The 15,118-nt window shown below is 40.2% G+C and overlaps 1 protein-coding gene across 6 annotated transcripts in view; it reads right to left on the bottom strand.

The window, feature by feature from the left end:
* R3HDM1 (R3H domain containing 1) overlaps positions 1-15,118 on the bottom strand; it is a 46,064-nt gene that overhangs the window by 7,347 nt on the left and 23,599 nt on the right. For 3 of the 6 annotated variants that reach the window (XM_079993132.1, XM_079993133.1, XM_079993135.1), the window contains 7 exons: positions 13,813-14,067; positions 12,824-12,978; positions 12,235-12,336; positions 10,362-10,637; positions 9,232-9,355; positions 2,688-2,842; positions 1,569-1,717 (listed from right to left, as the gene is read on the bottom strand). In XM_079993132.1, coding sequence (XP_079849258.1) covers positions 1,569-1,717; positions 2,688-2,842; positions 9,232-9,355; positions 10,362-10,637; positions 12,235-12,336; positions 12,824-12,978; positions 13,813-14,067 — 1,216 coding nt within the window. The remainder of the gene's footprint in view (positions 1-1,568; positions 1,718-2,687; positions 2,843-9,231; positions 9,356-10,361; positions 10,638-12,234; positions 12,337-12,823; positions 12,979-13,812; positions 14,068-15,118) is intronic. The other 3 variants (XM_079993134.1, XM_079993136.1, XM_079993137.1) reach the window with 3 other exon arrangements.

Here is a 15,118-nt window from a genome sequence, read left to right as displayed (position 1 = left end):
ACTGAACCACAAAACGGCTTCCTGTCAGCTCCCACTGTTTAAATCACAACCTTCTTTGTGATGGTGCAAATGAAACGCCACAATTAGGAGTAAAATTTGAGCCTGGCACGAGGTACTGCATATGTTACACAACCCCCTCACACATACACTTTGGCTGGATGCAAAGGTTCACTGGAATATGTCACATTTCCTGTGTATTTAGCCTTTTTCTGTTTTATCTGTGTTTTTATCTGTTGGCTGCCTTGAGTCCCGGTCTGGGGAAAAGGTGGGCTGTAAATAAACATATTTATAATTTTACAAAAGCTAGAGCAGGTCACCTGCAGACTGGCATAAGTGAAACAGATAGCATAGGTAATTCTCCTACTTGTCTGGGACTGCTGCCAAATTAACTCCTTCCAAGAAACCAGGATTGCACAGAGACCTAAGACAGCTTGAGCAGTCAAGACACTGAGGAAATGCACTCACTATGTTATATACCAGGCATAGGCAAACTCGGCCCTCCAGATGTTTTGGGACTACAACTCCCATCATCCGTAGCTAACAGGACCAGTGGTCAGGGATGATGGGAGTTGCAGTCCCAAAACATCTGGAGGGCTGAGTTTGCCTATGCCTGTTATATACAGATGTATCATTCCTTGCCTGGGGTCTAGGTCAGAGGTAACCAGCTCCGCAGTAGAATCTGGCTATGCACAATGCTTATCAGTTCGAAACTGCAAACTCAGACCCACATCTTTGAAGCAGCTTTGCTGCTCATTTTAAGGGATTGTTTTTAATGCTGTGTTTTCCTGCTCTCTCACCTTTTGAAAAGGTGAACAGCACATCTTAAGACTAGGAGGAGGATGGGCAAGACAGACAGCCAAGAGAGGCATTTAAAATGCTGATGATTAACTCCCCATTGTGTTGTGAAGCTGTGGGGAAAGCTGTGCTGTTTCTGTGCCGGAAAAAAGGGAGTAAGTACAGTTTGAAAATGTATTATCTTTTTGCATCCTAAGTAAGCACAGTTGCAATTTTCCTGCAAGGAGGAGTGAGAACAAGGCACAGAGCATATTGCTGTAAAGTCTAAGATCCACTGAGCAAAATAAGAAATTTGAGAAAATAAATATATGCCCAGGAAGGCAGTTTATGGTTTTTGAAGTTTCAGCAGACATAGAATCATAACAGTTGGGAGGGACCCTGAAGATCTTCTAGTCTAACCCCCAGCAATGCAGGAATATGCAGCTGACCCTTACAGGGATTGAAAATGCAACCTTGACATTATCAGCACCACGCTCTAACCAACTGAGCTACATGCCCTGCACAATTACAGCATTTCTTGACTAAAATGACCACCAGACATTTCTCTTTTAATAATAAAAATAAAACAGCCTCTATGTAGGAAATTGTATTTCAGATCCTTGTAAATACATCAGCTCAGATTACTAAAGATCAATAAGTTTTTGAATGAACTGCTTTTCCTACTGCCTTTTTTTCTTGTGGATTCTGGCTACTTTGAGCACAACCATTTTGTGGAAAAGCAGCATACAAATAATATGACCCACTCTTTAAAAATAAATAAATGTTAAACTCACCTTAAATTATTCTGTTGTCCAGATGGAATGACACTGTAGTAAACTGGCATTCCCGATGTGGATAGTCCTTGGTTAGACTGACTGGGAATAACAACTGGCTGTTGATATGTCTGCTGAGACATTCCTTGGGAACCTTGAGCCATTGAAACCTGAGGATTAGAAGTACATTAGGATACCTAATGAAGTTTTTTTAAAAGAAAAAGAACTGACACATTTATTGTGACAACCTGTTTAGTAAACAAGGGGTGGGGAATCAGTGACCCTCCAGAAGTTGCTGGACTGCACCTCTCATAATCCCAGCGCATTGACCATGCTAGCTGGGGCTGATAGAAGAAGGGAGTCCAATATCAAATGGAGGGCCACACATTCCCAAGTCCTGCTGTAAACCAAGGTCCATAAATACCCATCCTGACAACAGCTTCACGGGTCCAAGAGAGAAAGCCTAGTACTTACCAAGAAGGCAAAAACCTATCGCTAGGATGAAACGCTTCAAATTATAGGTAGGGGTCCAAAATGAATGAGTTCTCATCCATACAAAGTAATTCCCTTCACAAAGAAAACTAGGTGTCAGGGCCTTCCAGAGCCTAATATTCTTCCTGGTTCTAGTTTTCCAGCAGCCCCTACATATAATTTGAAGTGGTTTAGCTCAGAGGAAGTCTTAGGTCTCACTCTTGACCAGAGCCTGTGGAATGGCAGAGAGGATTTTCCAGAGACTTTGGCTCTTCAAGATGCCTATGAAAACGATGTGGAACAATGGTAGGTGAATGTCAGCTACACAAAACTAATATGCAGAAAGACAAGGTGACGCACTGTATTCGGCCACCTTGATTGTTCTGCAAATGGGCTTAGCTGATCTCTGGAAACAGAGTAAGCAAAATTTCTCCATTGTTTAAAATCCAAACTGAGTAACTGTGAAGCTTTAGTCTACAAATAAAATGTTTCACTTCAACAAACCATTTTGTGGCAGTTAAGAATGAAGTTTGCATACATTTGTGATAACCCTGTTCCAAAAGTGACCAACCACCCTTAGTCCTGACTAGGCAAAGCTTCAGTGTTTTAAAAAAGAATCAATTATATTTCATATTTGCAATAAGAAGACAACAACAGACAATAGCTTACTTGATAAGATGGCACAGGTGGGTACGGAACAAGTACACCTTGGATCTGATTTCCAATATTGTTTGGCTGGCCACTGACTAGATTTTGGTTCTGAGATTGCTGGACGCCAACTAAACCCTGGTAGTTTTGCTGCTGGTTAGGCATAACTTGGTAACCTGAAAATACAGAAATATTATTATTCATTTTGACATGTTATAACAAAACATATTTATACCCCAGTTCCCTTTAGATGCTACAGCTGTAGTACAGGAATCTGTGGGTTTATTGCACAAATATGTTGTAATGTTTAAAGGATCAGCATGAGGTTGGCAGGGATAACTGCACAGGATCTGTCAACAACTGTGCAGTAAGACCCATGTCAATAGCCCTGCTCATATAATTGTGGGCCTTTTCAGATGTCACAGCAATAGCACTGACTGAACTCACAGGAAAATGAGCTCCCATGCCAGTGTTATAACATCTAAAGGGCACTATAGATACATGGGGCAGTTTTGTTTGGATGGTTCCTCCAACGAATCATAATTAGTTGGCATGTGGCAACTTCTGCCTACTTAAGTCCAGTGCAACTATGAGTTTGTACTTCATTTTCACTAAAATGACAGATTCTATTCAGGTATACAAAGCATTGGCTTTTTGAACTTTGATTCCTTTCTTTTTTCATTGTCTCCTTGAGTAATTTTGTTTTATTTTAATCAGCAACAACACATGCATATCAAGATGAACAAGCCCACCGAACAACAATGCAAGACAGACAATTTATCTTACTTTTGAAGGCTGAGGTGTGTGTGTTATGTGTGTGTCTGTTTACCTGGTCACAGGTCTTACTTATTTCATGAGTTGGAACAGTCCTAAGTATAAAAAGAACATGGAATATTTTGCAACAAAAGGTTCCCCCTCCTATCACCTTTTCCATTTACTGACAAGATGGTAGTTTGGAAGTCTCCCAAAGGGGTTCAAAGGACAGGAACAAGGGCTAAATTCTCATTGACCTTAAGCTAAGGTACCACCTCACTACTTAAAGGCCAAGGTATTATCAGATCACCTTAAAAGTATATTACCAGATCTTCTTAAACCAAATACCTTCATACAGATTGACAAAACAGGCTCAAGTTTCTAAGTTACTTAAGACTATGCTCAGTCTTCATTTCTTATCAACACCAGGTGCCTATTTTTCTTCTATTTTGAGAATAAGGTATATGGTCCCAGTAAAACTATGCATGGAGCTGGCAAGATTCGGCACTGCTCCTTTGCTGGGTGAACAGAATAAGTTAATAGAAAAGTTTCTCTTTTCCATCCAATTACTGGAAAATAATTTGCATGTGGAATGTAAAAAAAAGTACCATTCTTGTAAGCTTTTTTTTATACCAGTGTAAAGCACTGGGTGCTGAGCACAGCTTTTAAAGGCATGGGATATTTCTCCAGTGAAAACCCAGCACTGTATCTGTAACATTCAAACATGTTTTACTTCAATAAACTGATGACACTGAGCCCTTAGAAACTCAAATTAAGACCTACATTCTGCAATATACACCTTCATCTGTTAAAATATGATCAGCTGCCCCTTTCTCTTTTTTTTCTGGCCACATAATGCTATCGTTTTGCTCTTCTTCCTAATTGCTCCTTTACAATTGTGCCTTCCTGTCTCCCTGGAAAATCATATAAATAAAGTAAAGCACCCAGTGCTTGAGAGGCCTCATTTCAGCTGTTGCATTATAATGTGTTTGGCATTTTTTTTCTCCTTTGAAAACATGAGGGGGGCCAAGCTACTATTTGTACTTTGAAATGGTGAATGTTGTGCTGAACTTTCAGATACTGATTTCCCAGTCCTCAGTTTCAAGGGAAGTATCACATTCCATTACACTTTGCTGTCCTGCTTTTGAAAACAAGATGTATCGCCTGTTTAATAATAATAATAATCGGTTCTGCCTAACTCTAAATAGAAGTGTTTCATCTGGACAGCCATGCTGCATTATTTACATGTGTGCATTCACAATCCCAGACAGACTGAATACAGTACTAAACCTTAGGGCTCTCCCAAAAATAATGAACCCATTCATGACACCTTGTTTTTGTTTTCCTACAAGTCTTTGCTGCAGCAAATTTATTTGATTAGTAATGAGCATGGCATAAGATGTTAAGTCTGATGAGTGGACTACACCTGTTTTCTAGGCACAGGCTATCAAATATCATGTTCATTACTAGATAAAGATTCAAAAGCTCGGAACGGAGAAGTGGATGATTTCACCCAACTTCTTGTCCTTAAGGCAGGTTTGCCTTGTACCTAAAATATTGGACGTACTATGTAAAACTACATCCTGTAGAAGCAGGATCTTTATTTCCTTATTAAGATCATATGTATGCATCAAGGAAATAAAGCATGCAATCTCTTTTAAAAGGTGAAATCAGTAATAATCTGAAGTAATTGAGTGGGACTGCGCTAAAACACATGTTAACAATCTACTATTAAAACATAAACTTAAAAGATGTGTACAAGCCAGATTAAATATGCATGGTTGCAAAGTCACAGATTACTTAGTATACCTCCCTCCCAATCTTGTTTAGAAAAGAGAGATCCTGAGGTTTTATCATGCTCTCCTCTCAACAGTTCTATATTTTCATATAAAATAGATGCCTGAATATATTCAGCACCTAACAAATTGTGTCCAGCAGCACTAGAACCCAGGCTACGGCACCAATGATGGCACAGAAACCTGGAAATCTACAAAAGTGCTGCAACTTCAATTTTTTTAAAAAAAAAAATATATTTCTCAGGCACTGCAGTGTAGCTGTGAAAATTATTCAGTGTCTTCTGGCACTTTCACACAGACAAAGCAAAAATCAATTTTCCATGCTGAGAGAGGAACTAGGGCAATATAAATTGCTGCTAACACACTGCCCCATGGGGTTTCAAGACACTTTCTATTTTTAGGTTCACTATTCTACCCCAGAATACCAAGTGGCATGAAAGAAATACAGCACTCAGCAGGAAAAAGAAAGGGAAGAAGCAACACCTGCTGAAATTTATTTTACAGCAGCGCTAGCAAACTGTACTTAAAAACCTCATGCTTCCCAAAATTCAAGAGCTCTGCAAAGAACAAGAAAATACATTCTGCAATACTATCTCTTCCTTAAATAACGAAATTGCTTATAGTACCACAATCTGCATCTCATGCAATTAGGAAGAGACATAATATTTCACTAACGAAGTGCAAACCTCAAGCATGGTGAGAAAACACACAAAAAACACAGAACACACAAAACAGACCACAAAAAGGCAAAAAAAGCCTGTCAAAGATATTCTTGCCCAATGTCTGTTTCTGAACATCACCTTCCTGGTGCTTCCTTCTAGTGCCACCTAGGTAAGGACAGATGTTGCTGACTTTTCTTTCTTTATTTTCTTAAAGGGAAGAACAGTGTTTGCTCCTTGATCAGAAAGCAACAATCCAAGACAGACACATCTGAGACCCCTTTAAAAAGGAAGCCAGGAAGCAGCTGAAAAAGAGACCGGTTCACTGTGAGAAATGTAACCCTCTCAGACAGTGTTACGGCCCCGAATCCAACAGCTCATGAATAAAACCAATCTATTGCACAATCTATCACACATACCACGGCCTGGTTTGTCACAGAAACACACATAAAACCACACATTTACTACAAAATACGTAGATATTCTGAAAGTTGTTTTCAGTAATTATCTAAAATATTTAAAATGCTGCAAAGTAAAAAAAAACCACAGGTCACTGAAGATAGTGGTGAACAACAGGGAGCATTCAAATGGGCTTATTTTTGCTTTCACTTAAAAAGAATGGGCTTAAACACTTCCGTCCTTTCACATTTTGCAGAGCACTTGTGCTTTTTTTGTACTTACATAGATACTATTTCCTATTGCCCTAGAAATCTTTAAACTCCCATACACACAACAGGAAACTTTCCAGGCCATTCTTCAAAAAACCTTTAACGTGACATTTCCTCTAAGCTTCAGCAGCTTGGACCTAATTTTCCAGCAGAGCACTGGTGGTTCCAGAAGCTTCTAAATGTGTGTATAAACTGGCACAACTCCTCAGAAACAAACCTGCTCTGGCCCATTGGCTAACGTGCAAAACCCCTTCCGCAGGAGCATACTGATGAGCAATGTCTACATCCACAATGTATTGGTCATGGCAGTCTTGCCCAGCGTGAGTTGTAAAACAGGAAATGAGAATTACTGTTCGAGATGGAAAATATTTAGGCTGGGACCCACGCAACCAAGTTCTACACTGCAAAGGAAGTTTCTGCTTACGTTTCATCAATAGCAATCCTCAATATTGTAAGGCAAACTGGCATGAGAAAACAGAGGAGAATTTTAATAACTGTGTGACATGGTTGGCTAATGAGCCCTAAAATATCTCAAAGGCAGCCAAGTCAGAGACAGTATCCTTATGCAATTAAAGGAAGTATCTTGGATTAGAAGGTAAATTAAGGAATTTCTAGCCCTCTCCTTCCTTCCTATAGCCACCTGTGCCCTCCCCAAAAGTTTCTTGGGGCAGGGCTTCTAAAGAATGCAAGGTGGAATGCAGGGCGTTTCTGGAAGCAGGAAGAATTAGGATCCAAGCCACTGCATACATCCAACCTCTATACTTAGAAGTTACTTGCACTCCCATTGAAATTCAATAAATCAGTGTGAAAAGTTTGTATCTATTTTTTATATTGATTTCAATAGGTCCCAACTTCATATTGATTCAAGGCAACTTGCTCAGATCTAAAATAAAGATTAAAGTAATACCATGTGCACACAAAAAGAGGGAGGGTTCATTTTAAACCTTGCTAAGATGGGCAAAATCTAACTTTAACATGGCTGTATTCCCATGTACAATGGCAAATATAAGCAAATATGATCATACAATTCTCTCTCATTCAATGTTAGTAGCCCTAAACCTACTACAGAACTACACTTTATTAGTGCCAAAATCACTGCTGAAATATAATAGATTTGAAAGGTGGTTCTTTAAAAAAATAAAATATATTATTTTCTATTAGGATTTCTTTATCATCCTTGCCCTTGTAATATTGTGGTGCTGTGTAAATGTTTTTAAACACTGCTCAATAAGAATTAGTTATGTGATTTTAAATTTGTATTTTAAAGTGAGAAAATCTTAACTTTTATTTTTTTTTCTGGAATGCATGCTACCCTTCTGTCCCAAAGACATCCTCAAGGTGACTTAAAATAGTTGATATATAAAGGAATGGGTAATATTTGACTTTTTGAATGCTCAAATGCTACTTCATCCCTTCACAATGAGTCAAGGTGGCTCCTACCAATATAATCAACACAGACTTTAAAACAAGTCTTCCTGGAGGCCTTTGTGTGGGATTTGGAAGAGAGTAGACATTCTGGGTATTCTGATAACCAGCCTGATCCTTTCCTATAAAAGATCTTTCCATGTGGGCCTACGTAGATACAGCATGCCTGACCCAATGGTGTAAGAGGCATTCCTTTTCAAAGTTTTCAAAGGCGGCATTAAAAATTATTAAAACCCTTATCAACATGACTAGATCAAGGCCACAATCTCATTTTTGACAGCCCTTGCACTTCTACAGCACATATTAAAAGAGAAGCCAATCCTATATTCCCTGCTATTTATTTAGCTGCTGTGGGAATGAAAACATGCTCATTGAGAACACAGGTGCTGCCAGTGGGACAAAAGCCGTAACTGTTCCTCTTCATATTCTAGAAAGCATTTCTAAGAGGCTCTGGTGTAAAGCAAAATTTCAAAAAATAAAGCAAAGCATCTGAGTCCAATTGTCAATTCTCAAAGAAGAATCCCCTTTGTACTTCTTAACAATTAATTGTACTTCTTAACACTAAACCATACTGAAGTACAGAACTTCTTGACAATAGAGCTCAATCTGCAAAAAGTAAGGGTGTCATTGTATTAAAACTACCACCTATGACTAAACGAGGTTCAAGAAACAGCAGAAAACACACGGAAAAGACAAAGCCAAAATGTTATAGTTTTATGCGATTTTGAGGATGAAGACTCAGAGAAACATCAAAAGCCAAGGGCAATGGGAGATAAACTTGTTCGCCATAACTCAGGATCAGAGATATCTTATCTGAAGAATTTCTGAACAAGTTTAAGGTAAAAACTTATGGAGCAATGCTACAGTTACAGTATAAATTGCACAAACTTGAGAGTTGAAAATTGAGGAGAACATCAATCCATGTCAATTTGGACTTTTGTTAGAAGTTCTTCACATTGCCAAAAATGGATCGAAGAGAATGTGTGTTCAAGGTTATGTTTTCCAAACAAATAATTTACTTCCCACCCTCTTTTCTAGTGAATCCGGTCACTTAGGCTTTATCAGCTTGAACAATTTAAAAGAATGCATTTTCACCAAATGGGAATTCTATCAGCACTTCAAAGCCAAAAAACCCCTTACTTTATTTGTAACAGACCTTTCAGGCTTTCACAACAAAACCGCATTCCCTCCTGCATTACACAGCACCCTGAAAAAGTCCATGCATTTGGGCTATAGGGGGTGGGGAGGGGGAGGGACCACCAACCTGTCTGCTGTGCAGGCTGTGGCAGTGGCTGGTTTTGCTGTGTGTTGTAATGAACAGAAGTAACTGGCCGATACTGCTGACTGGAGTGTGGATACTGGCCTGGAGCGCAGTAACAGGCTGGCATCTAAAAGGGAAGCAACATGTTGAAGATTCATTTATATGCTTCTATAACTGAGTCAAGTCCAACAGCATAAAATGATGGCAGATAAATAAGAAAGCATATAAGCATACACATACACACACACACTCAGAAAAGCAAGTCTAGTGAAAAATAGGAGGAGTGGGGTTATTTAAATGTTTAGCTGCTGAACAGCATTATCTCTTGGTGAAATTTTAACATGCATTCATTGTATCCAGCTTTAGATCCAAAACAGCAAAAAGACACAATGTGGCTCCATGCTTTGTCAGTCGATGTGATAACCGAAGTATTGGGTTGTATCAGGCATGGCCAAACTTGGATTTCCAGCTGTTTTGGGACTACAACTTCCATCATCCCTAGCTAACAGGACCAGTGGTCAGGGATGATGGGAACTGTAGTCCCAAAACAGCTGGAGGGCCAAGTTTGGCCATGCCTGGGTGGACACAATGAGCATGATTAACCTAAGTACACTTATTTCAATAGGGGTTTTTTCTGAATATGACTTTGTTGGATACAATCCATTATCATAAACAGAGGAGGCTCTTGTGGAAGTCTCAACAATAACAAGATACAGGCTAAGGCATGCTATCACAGCTATAAAAAAAGGAGTACTGTAGTCTCACTTAAAGTACGTATTGTTTAGGTCAAAATACTGTATTACAAATATGTCAGTGGAACACCTATGAGGCTTTATTTTAACTATTGTAATGCACACATAGTCCTTTTAAAGAACAGAAGACTCGCATATGTAATAAATATGCATCAACTTCTAATTCTGCTAAAATTAAGCAAAAACAAAGTTAATACTTGTTGACAGCAAGGGTCCTCTAATTCTTTCTGTGATTGAAGTATGAAGTTCAGATCACTTCCACATAGATTAAAGGAGTGGGAGGAAGAGGAAGCCCTACACAAAGCCAGATTCGGTTTAATCAGCAGTTAATATGAACTACACCTTTGACATTGTCTGGTAATATTACAAAGCTCTCTCTACCTGTGGCATTGGTTGCTGCATATATCCCTGTTGCTGAAGAACTTGCTGGTTGACAGGGTGGCTGGATGCACTGTAATTAGGAGTAGGAACAGGTTGGCCAGGGGGTGGCGGTGGGGCTGGTGGAGGAGGTGGGGCCGTTGCTATGATGAAACCAGATTGCTGTGGGGGCTGAAGGACAACCGTGGACTGGAACATGGTGGCATGAGGATCAGCAGCTTCCCCAGATGGCTGTCGGGAGAGACTCATATGGCTAAATTGGGATCCTAGGTTGTCTTGCTGAAATAAGCAAAACAGTAAGAGTTATTCCTCTTTCGAATGCACGAGAGGAGATAGCACTGTTCGATTAAAACAACAACACACAACTAAACATGAAATAGTGAAGTAGCCTCACATCTAGTTATAGCAGCTTAAAAGTGAAAGCTTTAAGACAAAGGTAACATCTCATTAGCAGCAATAAGTAGAAATATGGGAAATGACACACAAATTTTATACCTACAGCAAGAAACACAAACTTTAATGTTTGTAAAAGCTGTGCTCAGTGTGCCTGGTAATACTTTCTGGTGCTATTGTACCATGGAAATATTTGCCAACAGATACAGATGCAATAAGCTGGGGAACCTTGGTGGGAGGGAGGCACGGAAATCTGGCTATTTTGTGTATGAGAAGTTCAATTACGCAAAAAAGCAAATTTGAGTTTGTAACAAAAATGACATTTAGTAGCCAGGACAAATCACCTGTCCATTCATCGAACTTGGTTTTAAATATGTTGGGTGTGGGTGTGGGTGTGGGTGTGTGTGCGCGCGCGCATATTATATATAGGGCAGGATTCAGCTAACTAGTGCCACTAGCAGAAGTGCACACAAGGACTTCCACGAATGCAATGGGGCTTTCCCATTCATCTGATTTGATGTTAAAGCATAATTCTCCAAGTAGAAATGGACGAGAAATTCATCCAGTTTCTTTTTAATGCAAACTTACCAAATTCACACTTCCTGAATCAATACACAAACCAAAGTGCAACTTATCCTTTGAAATTCACACTTCTCCAAATTTTGCAATGCGGTTATCCAACAAACAAATGAACTGCACACAAAAAAATTATATACTGGGGGGAAATGAACACAAGAATGAGAGTACTGGGAGAAATTAGCATGAAAATGCGTGCAAATATTCATGCGGTCCTTTAAAAAAACCACGAACTGATGCAGAATTGGGTGAACTGAACTTTAGGCGGAAAAAGCAAGAACTGACAGAATCTGAAATTTTCAGATTCATCCAAAAGACTGCAATGAAGGACTCCGATATGCGGAGAATCTTACCTTGCATCAGGAAGCTGGATGTCTATAATTTTGAGGAATACAGCTAAGCTGCAGCACTCAAAAGCGGGGGGGGGGGGGGGGACAAACTCTGGTACCCATCAAACATTAAAGGGGGCAGAAAGCTTTTTATTGCAGTGGGAGATGAGAGAAAGCAAAACACCTTAGGAGGTTAGTCAAAGAAATAGGCGGGCGGGGGGGGGGGGGAGAGAAGGAAGGGCCCTAACAAAATAAAAAATATTCAAGGGGTACAAACAAATACTGTTTGGCTAAGAAAAAGCAATGTCAAAGAAGGGTTTTTTTAAAAAATCAAGAATGCAATTGTTTTTGTGCACACAGCTTGTTTTTAACTTGCAGGTAAACTTCCAACGAACTCAGGACAGGATTATTTTCTTCCTTGAACCCCTTTTTGTCCTCCCCGGCCCATGCTGAATTACCTTGGATGCCACAGCCAATCAGTATTTGTATTATTTATTATGCATGCACATCCCAACACATGAAGCTAAGTCTATAAAGATTCTGTCATGCACAGAAGAGGTGAGTAGAAGGTATTATACCACAGTGTATTGCTGGGTAGACGAGACGGGCAGGAGCGGGGGTGGATAAGTGACTGTGGAGAATTGAACAGGCTGTGAAGAAGGCTGAAGAGGTCGGATAGGCTGAAGAAGTAACAGTGGAACACACACCAGTTAACAACAGAGTAAGAAGAAATGGAAGTGGCAGTATTTCTTCTTTGGGGGGGGGGATAAATTTATGCAAAATCAAGAACATCCTCCATATTAATTGTGCAACTAAAAGTAAATTTGACACAAGACTCAGATTACCTACAGTAACCCTAAAGATAAGCATTCCTCTATCTATAGGTGTGACTTGCTTCATAAGGATGTCCCACACCACATTAAGCAAGACGGATTTGTAAGATTCTTAGCTCTTAAAATCTTAGGCACACACATTGCATATGTAACCACGACACGTTGTCTCACTGCTTTAAGAAAATGCAGTCGCTTGGAACAAAAATTTGTCCCCCCAAGTCATAAATAGGACAGCACCACCTTTCCCCAACTAATAGCCACAACGATCCACCATTTTCTTCTCATCGGATGCCAAGAGCACTCAGTCAAGCATTGCATATTTTGGCATGTGCACCTGTGATAGGATGTGATTGGTTGCTGGCTGTTGCTGAGGTGGTAGGGGAGGAGGTGGCTGCTGAGGAGGTCCAGGCACTTGGTTTCTAACAGGCTGCTGAGGCATAGGAGGATTATACACAACTGGAGTGCCATCTGGATTAATGAATGGCTGACCTAGAGGACCGAGATGAAACACACACACATTATTCAGCAAAAGGCAATTTACCGGCAAAACAAAACATAGCATTACAACCACTGCCTATTTTCAAGAGACAGCGCTGCTTTATAGTTTACTCCTCAAGAGGACGAAAGGGTTTAATAGCAGGCGTCAAAGCAAGGCTTTTTTGTGGGAAGATTAAGTGGGAAAGCGAAGGCTTTGCAGATGGTCTCCCTTTCAGACACTGTTCAGCTTTAGCAGCAGAACCATATCACACCCCTTCACTCTCAACTGAAGGTGGCCCAGTAAAGGACTACTGTACATTTATTCCTATCTACAGACCAACCTAGGTATAGAAGGTATTAACAGGAAAAAGTAATTTAAGATAATAAACCAATTGCAGCATCTATACTTGTCAATTCCACATTATTATTATTATTATTAATTCATGTGCCATTTGAAAATACTGTACGCACAAGAGCTCCTCATAAGGCAGAAGAGCATCATCTGATGAGAAATCTTCACTATTCCTCACTGTTTGTACATCAGGGTATATAACATTACAATTTTACAAAGTCCTCTGAGGAGGTATTAAAATACATGTTGCTGCAAAATTAGGAGAAGGGGAAATCAGGCTGGGAGGGTGGGGAGGGAAAGGCAGAAAGATCTTTGTGATCTTCAGACGAAGGGTGGGATATACATTTTATAAATAACTGATAATATTTATTTATTTATTTATTTTCTTTTACACATTATTGCAAGTTAAATGTTATTGTTAAAAGGAAGGAAAGGGGAAGGAGAGAGAGAGAGAGACAGAGACAAGGCACAGACATCCACGGCTGGATACCAACCTGTTTGAGGGTTGATCAGAATACTTCCAGGTGGTATGCCTGCCGCTTCCAAGGGAAGCAAAAAGAAGCTACTGCTAGGAGGCGCCACTTGCCCACTTATGCCACCGTCAAAGGGAAGGGAACTACTAGTGCTGACAGTTGGATAGACGGCAGATGTGCCATGAGAAGGCTGGCTGAGAGCTGTGACTGGAAGAGGCTGCTGGGTGTGAGAAAGAGAACCCGTGGATGACCCTACACTACTAGAAGACTCTGAACCTAGGAGAGGAGTAACGAGAAATGAATTTCACCTAGAGACAGAATAATCGTCATGCACATTTAAATAGGCAGGTTGTTATTAAATGCTTAACGCTTTTAAATGCACAGTCTAGAACTACAGTAGCTGCCCCGTCCCGCCCCAACCCCTGCAGCTTCTCCTGATTGTGAGTCGCATCAGCTACAAGTGAATGCCAGGAGAGAAGAGGGGTCTGCCCTAAAGCTGCCCCAAACTTCTGCACAGGTTCGCTGCCCTCATGCCAGGCATGAGAAAAATAAAGCAGAATGGCAACACACCATGTCTTATTCCCTCCCACCCACCCAAAAAAAGGTTCTAATCAATGGAGCAGTAGGCTGAGAAATCTGAGGCAACCAAAGCATGCAGAAGCAATCTTCAAAAGAGACCATGTAATACCATTAGATCCCCCTCTATCACATACATAGCCTACAACACAGTTTATCTACAGCATTGGGTGGGGGGACTCTGAGGCTCCTGAGCTCCAACACATCAGCCCCAACCAGCAAGGCCAACTGTCAGGGGAAATGGAAATTGTAGTGCAACAACAACTGGAAGGCCACAGGTTCCCCATCCTGATCTACCGCACCCTCGCATATCAGTCAGTGAATTAGGTATCAAGATGAAGCTAATCTTAAGGGGAAGTCAATACTAAGCCATGTTGATGTCAATAGGCAATATTAAGAACGTGTTTAACCTATTACCAAAATGGGACTTGGCATACCTCAACTTTAGCTTTAATATTTCAAATTCTGTAATAAAAGTACATATATGAGATGCAAGAATAAGTCAGCAGCTTCTGTATAGTCTTTAAGGTGATAAATATCTGAGATGAAGCCAACATCTTTCATTTTAAATGGCTCTGGTGAGCCAAGATTTGTCTTTTTTTAATGAACAATTGCTCCTCACTGAGAAGAGCTCTCACTCTGATTGCACTTTACATCTTCACACAGCAGATCAAAATTTATGGTACTAATTTTGCTTTTCAGTTGTGGCTGAATCAGTATGCTGCAAGCGTGTCTACAAGTGTACCTTGCA

Source organism: Podarcis cretensis, assembly GCF_951804945.1.
Source record: "Podarcis cretensis genome assembly, chromosome: 1".
Classification (NCBI taxonomy): Eukaryota; Metazoa; Chordata; class Lepidosauria; order Squamata; family Lacertidae; genus Podarcis; species Podarcis cretensis.
Note: the sequence above shows the minus strand (reverse complement) of the source record. Positions and strands in the feature narration are given on the sequence as shown.